Below are 9058 nucleotides of genomic sequence, written 5' to 3'. Positions count from 1 at the left end.
ACAGAGGCTGTGTATCACCCCGCAGATCTGTGAATAAAGAGCCGTTCTTTAACGCAGACGAAGTCCCGTGGTTTAATGTGTTGTTGCCGTAACGAGCTAATCCGAGCTGAAGGTGCCTGCGCACAGCGCTCGCCATCCACTCAAAACGGAACGTTTACTCTTACTTATGCGAGCCGACTACTCTTTGACTGGCTCGTGCAGCGTGTCTGTTGTTTGCCCGATTCGGTGTGGTGTTGTAGTTGTTCTAACGTTACTAGCTGAGGAAACAGCTTGTGAAAAATACTACAAAGTTTGCTCAGCCAAAAAGAGTGTTAATCGCATGATAAAAACATGACGCCGTTAAAATGGGTTCACGTTAACGCGTTATTTAACGCGTTTAACTGACAGCACTAGTTTTATTATTTTCCAGGAAGTAATTACTTTGCTGGTATTGTAAAGTGTTATATAAATAAACACTGAGCGATCGAATGTGTTAAAGTGGAACTAGACCGGAAGTTCCAATTAACGCTGTTTTTTAGTGTGTATCTGCGTCATTACCTTGTTTATGAAGCCCTGAAGGTTCTAAACAAACAGTTCAGCCACTGCTGAGAACGCTGTGTTTATTGTAATCTCGGGCTCAGCGAGATCTCTGGAAAAACCCGGTCTAGGGCTATAGACTCACCATGACTAGGGCTATGACTCACGTCAACTCACCTGCCTAATGATGCAGGCAGGTGAGATGATGGGACCAGGTTCTCGACATGGTAGATCAGGAGAGAATTGATGAGACAGGGCGTTGGGCTTCATTCATTGTCCATTGGCCCAGTCGAACTGGGGGTTGTGGCGAGCCAGCCAAGGCAAGCCCAGCGCGGAGAAGGGAATCAGGAACAGCTGGAGGGTTTTGTGGTGGTTGATGGACAGGATGATGGTGATGGGCGATGATGGAGAGTCCTGCCGTCCAGGTCCGAAATGATCTTAGGTTTTGGAAGGGGGATGGTAGGTATTCCTGCCTGGTCGGCGACTCGCTGGTCAATGAACGACTCAACGGCGCCAGAGGCAATGAGGAAAGAGAGGGAGATGGACTGTTGCGCCTAGAGAATTTGACCAACCAATGTGATTCGTCTGGGTGATGAGCAGGACATGGCTCCGCTCACCAGCATTCCTGCGTCTGCTGGTGAGCTCAGTCCTTTGGGCGAGATGGGCATGAGGTGAGGAGATGACCTGGGAGTCCGCAGTAGATACAGGCTCCATCCTTCAGTCAGCGTTGTCTCTCCAAGGGAGTGAGGCGAGCCCGGCCCAGCTGCATAGGCTCCGAACTAATGTGAGGAGTAATGGAGGGAGAGAATGTGGGTTATTAAACGCTGGAAAGTCTCTTTGCGACAGAACTCTCTTCTCTCTGTCTTTGAACAGTTAACTAAAGAGATCAGCTCATCTGATGCATCTGTTATTCCCTTAATTACAGACGCTAAAGCCTCTTCTAGATTGAGACCGGAGTGTAAACAATGAAAAGTGCGCTCTTGAGAATCTGTCAACATGTTTTACTAAGATCTACTCGGATCTCCTGTATTTCATCGCGACTGTATTCGATCCTCGTCATAAAGATCATTATGTACGTGTCATGTATGGATGTGAGGATAAAACTGCTCATAGAGAAATTATCCATTCTGCGTTGGATATGCAGAAGAGCAGATTCAGCAGGGGAGGTGCAGACAAAAAAAAGGCCTGCACCAGATGAGGGGCACCCTCTAAAATTGCAATGCCTTGACTTTAGTGATGTCAGTACACATAGTCCCATCCATAACAACACAATTCAATTAAAAAACAATGTTACAGAATTGGCATAATAATCAATTTTGTTTTTTTCCATTTTGAGTTACTTACCCTTACTTCATGAGTCACCATGATGGTCGGCTGCTCGGATACAGAACTCAATGGAGTAATCCGCTACTGATGAGTTTGCTTGTTTTAAATTGATTAATCTGGTGGTGGTGTCGTTACTCTGAGATGAGTGAGCGAAAACCCTCCGTAGGTCACTGGAGAAGGCATTAAACCGTCGGTGGAATAAGTAGTTGGTTGGAGGTTGAACACTAAGGAACACGGAAACAAACAACTTGAACATTTCCCTATCTCGCCAGAATAACGTTCCGGAATGGGGATATGGGGGGGTATGGTTCACGTGACGTGAGGATTGTTGAACAAATCACGCTAGGTTAGCGGAGAGATCACGAACAGCTGTGACTTCTGCAGATAATAAATACTCGTGGCGACCGATTACAGCACCCTGGGCTGTTAAAACCTGGTGGAGGGCGTCGCCGTCTGCCGGGTCCATGCTGGTCAGATCGTTATGTTAAGATTCTCAATAGAGAATTGACAGAATGTTTTCAGACCCGAATGCACCTGCAGAAATGTAGATTATCAGTAGAGTATGTGATTTCTCTCTCAGTGTGTGTATTATCCTGCGCTTGTTATCACTGTATGAACATGTGTTTTTGCCAATTAACATGTATCTGATAGTTGAAGAATTATAACCATGACCTGATTTGTTTTTCATTTCTGGCTATCAATTTCATTTGAAGGCCAGAAAACCTTTCATTTAATGATATATATGTACAGTATATTTTATAACCTGATCACACCAGCTCAGAGGCAGCTGCGTGAAGGGCAGATGACTGTGTCCATGTGCAACTGACTCACACCATTCACCTCCGATGACTCATTTCATGTTCTATTTGTGTTGGGTTATTCCCTGATTGTTCTTCTCTGCTCCCCTCTCTGTTAGACACTGGCAGGATTGGAGAAACTGTGGTGGTGTTGTGATCCTGCAGACTGCTGAGGAGTCAACATTGCCAGAAGGTGCTGTGAGGCTCATCTGTATGGCAACATGATGGTGTGTCACCTTTAAGATGCTTAAAAGGAAACAAGAGCCTTGAGGAATAAACATTCAGTGCTGCAGTGGCAGGGACTGGCAGATTCTGTTTTTTTCTGGATTCAGCAAAGACAAATGTGCACCATGGAACACTGCCAGATTTCAAAATCAAAACAAATATTTCATTTATTTACTTCAAAATGCACAAGGCATTTTTCCACAATGGGAATAAAGTGTGATATGTCAATGTCCATGCGTCGTAACGCTAACGTAGTATAAGCTTCTTCTCTTAAAGCTGCAGTGCGTAACTTTTGGTGACTTTTTGTTGTTGTGGTTGATGTTATTTCTCTGCCTTTGTTTGATCATTGTGAACAGAAACAATGTCACATAATTTGTTTGCTTACTCCCTGACTGAAGGGAGCATTTGTGTGTATACAGCAGTGGAGCAGTGGCAAGAAGCATTTAAAACATCAAAGTGTCACATCACATCAAAAAAAGATTTAACACACAGAGCACTGAGCAGTAGAATTCACTTTTAATTGGCACGTCTTTGTGTTTTCATTCATGCTCTAACCTGTTTGTTTGTCCTGACATAAAACAAAGCACTTCCTGTGTGCAGCACAGGAATGTCGCCCAGTGACATGAGAGATCGAAACACCGAAAAATGCAGAGAGAGTCATGTAAATGGGCTATATTTAAAAGTTACGCACAACAGTTTTAATATTTAAATCACAAGATAAGGACATTATGGAACCGTGTTGAAATTTATATCCAAGTTGAAAGTCCAGCTGTCATATGGAATCTGAGGAGAGCTCATCAGGCTTGTCCACAGCTGCAATGGTGGCCATAGCCTGCAACACATTTGTCGCTGTTCTCCTCCTCCTCCTCTGTCTCATCCTCTACCGAGCCTGCAGGATCCCCTCCAGCCCAGAGAGGCTGCCGGTGCTGGCTCCGATTCAAGGAGAAACCCAGCGGGTAAATGAGCAGAAGTACCTGTTGACCTCCTGACTACAGATGGACGAGGCAAACGGAGCAACAGGTGATGGTCGTCCGTTCACTCCTTTACACGAGAGAGGAGGAGCGGGAATGCCTTGCAAGTGACAACGTGGCTTGGAGGGAGAGAGTGAGCTGTTTATAAGCAGCCATTAGTGGTCAGATCGTGTCCTTGAGTATATGCCGGAATGCCAATGTGAACACATTAATCTAAACTAGACAACCTGACGGACAAGGCCACACGAGAGTGGTTGCGACTACACACGGATGGAGAAAAAAAGGAAAACACAAAGAGCATCTTGTCTGACCATGGAGGTTTCTAAATATATCCTCTTCTTTCATACTCCTGGGGAAAAAAAAGGAAAAGCAGTTGATTGCTGAGACTTGAGCCCATGCATGCAGATGTGTCATAGTCACTTCTCTGTCAGGCATAACGCCTTGCTAAGGGTATTCCATAAGGACCACAGAAGCTTTGTTGGGATTTGCGTCCTCAAATCAAAACAGCCCTTCACATGAACATCTGCTCATGGCTGTACATGGTGACCCACTCATTCTACAGAGCGGGATTAACCATATGGAGTCAGACAGATGGGAAAAGAGAAAACACCCATGCTCCTGCACATCCCTGCACACGTGATCGGAACTTCAGCATTTAACATGTATGTACAAAACAAAAAAATGTGATGAAGTTCAAAGATGTCAATGTAAGAAGTAAAAGAAGAAGGGTATATATTGGTGTTTGCTGACATGGAAGCTGCTATTAATAGAATTTTCCTATATCCCAGTTGTCATGAAGTGTGACCGTGATCCTTACTGCAGCATCTTCCCCCAAACTATCTGATTTAGAAAAACTGACAAGAGAGGCCTGAAAAGCAATGCCAGACACACACACACTGCACCAATTCACAAACTGATTTGGTCATTATCTGGTACAGACACAGAAATATATCACATTGTCTTCCTTCTATTTTTTAGTCCAATTTTGTTCAGGATTACAAAGTAAGAATCAATCTGGGGAACAAAGGATGCAGTAAGACCTGTTTCTTCACCGATAATTGTAGACCTGAGGCCTGAAGGATGGTCAGAATCCTGTGTAACCTCTTATTGGGGTAAATTGTCAGCTGAAAACCTATAACCGGCCAAACTATTGACCGATGTAATCATTTCTTCAGGACAAAGGTGTTAATAGAAAAGAGCAAGCAAACATGTTTCCAGTTCTACTCCAGTTTCAAAACAAAAGTGTCTATTACAAGAGATTAAGCTAAACAAACATTCATTTTGACAACTGCTGCATCAGCTACCAACACTAGTAGCAACACCCTTGAAGCCAGTCATGCTAGAAACGTTGATGATGAAATGACGATGAATCCACCTCATTGACATGTTCATGAGGTGATTATCAGCTAACTCATTGAATAAGTAGTTGGAAATAAAGTAAAACTGAAAAACATTTCAAAAGTACCGGTACTGGTAAAAAAAAAAGGTACTGGTACCGAATTCCAGATACCGATACTGGTACCGTATCAGTTTAATTATGAACAGTATCCAACCCTAGCGGTGCCACCTGAAAATACGTCTCCCCCAAATTACCAGCCAGTTGTCCAATTCCTGTTTAACCGTTCACTGAATGGTTCCCATTCAGAACTATCTGTCATGGAACTCCAGTGCAGGTTGAAGATCTCAACACTCATGGGTAAAGGCAAAGATTTGTAATGGATTCTGATCATATACATATGAAAATTGACGTAGTTGTTCAGTTTCAAATTACGCTCCTTCAACCCTCCAGATTCACGATTTTGTCCCACGTAAACTCAAATTCACACCTGATGCAAAAAAGGCTCCTATTGGACTATACCAGCTGTCAATCACATTGGTGTCAACTCAAATGGTCAACCTTTATCATCTAGATACCATTAACTTCTCAGGAAAATGTTTAGCGTTGATATAAATGAAGTGAGAAGTAGAATCTAATTAAATATTGACAATTTAATTTCTGTGTTGATGCAGCCCTAAAAAAAAACTCACAATGAGAGAAAAAAATCTATGTCGGTCACATCAGCATGGGAATCTGTATGTGGCCTGAGATGGATACACTCAGATTGTGCTTTGCTCTGGTTCCCGCAGCAGACTGAGGAGCTTCTCCATTTTGGCAACCTCCACCTCTGGACCTTCAGGCAGCTCCTGACCCTTCTTAGCCTGTACACACACACACACACACACACAAAGAGAGGGACCATATCTTTAACAACAATAAAACCCAATGAACACTCAAACCCCCCCGTTGTATTACATCAGTTTAAACCACACTGAACAAAAATATATCACACATGTTTTTGCTCTCATTTTTCATGAGCTGAACTCAAACTTTGAGGGAAAAAAAAGTCTCTGTTGCTGTGGAGTAGGTTCAGGCCTTAAACTGGAGTACATTTCTGAGTGCGGTGTTGATGGACACTCTTCTCACTTGTCTCACGATGCAATACACATACTCGGTTTATTCTTAATTAGGTGTCTGCCCTGACAATAATAATCAATGATAATTACATTATTTTGTAGAAACAAGAACAAGACGATATTAACCTGACAAGAAGTATAACACTTAATTGCAGATTGTGCTATGCTCGAGAGTGATTGTTTCATTCTCAAGGTTGAACAGGTAGAGGTGGTAACTTGAAGACCTGCTTTTCGAACCTTTATACTGGGTGTGGCTATTTTCAAGTTTGAAATGGGCACAGTGAGGGGGCAGACAGACAGCTGCATGCCCCTAAATGAATGAGCTTCAAGGCTCAACGCAACATAACACCTATGCAGTGATGGATGGCTCAATATACAATAATATATATATAGCTTCCTCCAGCAGGGCTGACTGCACAGACCATCTGTCTGTCTGTCTGTGGTTTTCAAAATATTCAAATGAAAATTATGCTGGAGCACAGTGAAAATGATAAATGGATGATCAAATATTCAAAAACCCTGATTTGAGCCTCTGCTTTTATAGGCACATTATGTCGGAAAGGACGGAGGGGCCAACACAGCTGGCTCCGGGGGTGTCACAGATAGCCCCCATGGAAGATTTTCCACTCGAGCAGTCTCGGGGATGAGACCCTCCGCCAGGCCTTTGATCAAGTGATGAAAATTGATGGTTGCCCGGTCCACCCAATCACTCACCCCTACGTTGTTGTCGTTAAAGACAGATTATACAGAGCGAGTCGTGACGCTCGAAACAGGGGAAGAGCTCTCCCAGTTGTTAGTACCGAAAAGCCTTCGAGAAACGATTTTCCGAGCGGCTCATAACAAACCCCATGGCGGGTCACCTAGGATATGATTAAACACTGAACCGGATCATGGCCCGGTTTTACTGGCCGGGCATTCGGGCGGATGTAAGTCGGTGGTGTGCAACCTGCCACGAGTGCCAGTTAGTCAACCCTCCGGACACCCCAAAAGCACTGTTGCGCCCCTTACCATTAATTAAGGTCCCTTTTGATAGAATTGACATGGACCTCATCGGGCCATTAGACCGCAGTGCATGGGGATAGTGCTTTGTATCAGTCCTAGTGGACTATGCAACACGCTATCCCGAGGCAGTGCCCCTGCGCAGCATCTCTGAGAAGAGTGTTGCACAGGCACTGTTTCAAGTTATATCCCGAGTGGGGATCTCGAAAGAGATCCTCACTGATCGGGGCACATCATTTATGTCACGTACACTACGCGAGCTATGTGAATTACCGGGTGTCCGCTCAATTCGAACTAGTGTGTACCATCCCCAGACCGACGGCCTGGTGGAACGGTTTAACAAGACACTAAAGAACATGATTCGTGCACGAGGATAGCCGCAATTGGGATAAATGGTTGGACCGTCTGTTGTTTGCAGTGCGGGAGGTTCCCCAGGGCTCCACGGGATTTTCGCCCTTTGAACTCCTGTTGGGCAGAAAGCCTCAGGTTGTCTTGGACCTGGTTAAGGAAAACTGGGAGGCGGGTCCATGCACCGGCAAAAACGAGGTACAGCACGTCCTGGATTTGCGAGCAAAACTCCATTCACTGGGTCAGTTATCACGGGAGAATTTGCTCCAGGCCCTGGAACATCAACAGCGGCTGTACAAGAAACGGGAAAAAACTTAGAAGGGAGATAAATGCTTGTATTACTACCATCATCAAGCTCCAAATTACTCGCCAAGTGGCAAGGGCCCTTTGTGGTCACGCGGCGAGTGGGGGATGTTGACTATGAAGTTGTGCGTTCTGACAGGGGCGGAGCAACACAGATTTACCACCTCAACCTCCTCAAAGCCTAGAGGGAGGTGACGTCTGTTTCTCTGGCCACCACGGTGAACGAGAGAGACGAGTTGGGACCGGAGGTGACGAAATCAAACTGGTCAGCGCTCGTCCCCGTTGACGACCACCTCTCGCCGGGCCAGAGAGCAGACGTGGCCTCGTTGCAGCGGCAGTTTGCCGACGTGTTCTCTCCAAGGAGAGAACATGCAGTGTGAGCCAACAATGCTCACCGTCACTGCATCACCATGTGGCCCATTAAGGGTACAGACACACCGAAATACTGGCTTCAGTGATAACAATGGTAGAAGCAGCTTATTCACACAAACTCTGCTAATGTTTAAGTTTTGATGCTTTGACCTGTTGCCCGACGCACCGTAAACCACCCAGTAATAACAACTCGTAGCACTCAGCTATTATTTTACCAAAACTAAAAGGACCTCTCTACCCCTTTCAAAAATGTCTTGACCAGAGACATGACAATGGAGAGGAAATTGAAGACATGGTTTGGAAAATTTTCTCAGAGACAGGGCATCATTTGAGCTTTAGCCAAGGTTAGCTGTTGCTGGTGGTGGGTCTTCTTCTTTCAGCTTCTAGGGGTCGACACAGTGGATCATCTGCCTCCATCTTGCCTAATCCCTGGTGTCCTCTTGTGTTACACAGACTGTCCACATGTTCAATATAATCACTATCCCTCCTCTGCACGTGACCAAACAATCTCTCTCCTCTGTCCATATTGGTCACTGCAAACTAAAATCTTCAGCTCTGCCACCTCCAGCTCCACCTCCTGTCTTTGAGACAGTGCCACTGTATCCAAGCCATACATCATAGCAGGTCTCACTACAGCCTTGTAGACCTTCCCTTTCACTTTTTCGCTGCTATCCTTCTGTACCACAGTGGCTCGGTGAACAAGTGTGTAATTGTGTGTAGTTCTGTAGTAGAACATGTTTCTGTCAG

At 44.9% G+C, this 9058-nt stretch overlaps 1 protein-coding gene across 1 annotated transcript in view; it reads right to left on the bottom strand.

Moving 5' to 3' along the window:
* Positions 1-5932: 5932 nt before the first annotated feature.
* The window catches only part of dnai1.2 (dynein, axonemal, intermediate chain 1, paralog 2), a gene marked incomplete at both ends in the record, with an annotated part of 29602 nt that continues 26476 nt past the window's right edge, over positions 5933-9058 (bottom strand). Inside the window, one exon of the mRNA XM_083887727.1 lies at positions 5933-6034. Within this exon, the coding sequence (XP_083743853.1) occupies positions 5933-6034 (102 nt within the window). The remainder of the gene's footprint in view (positions 6035-9058) is intronic.

This window comes from Microchirus variegatus (genome assembly GCF_963457635.1).
Source record: "Microchirus variegatus genome assembly, chromosome: 4".
NCBI classification, from domain to species: domain Eukaryota; kingdom Metazoa; phylum Chordata; class Actinopteri; order Pleuronectiformes; family Soleidae; genus Microchirus; species Microchirus variegatus.
Note: the sequence above shows the minus strand (reverse complement) of the source record. Positions and strands in the feature narration are given on the sequence as shown.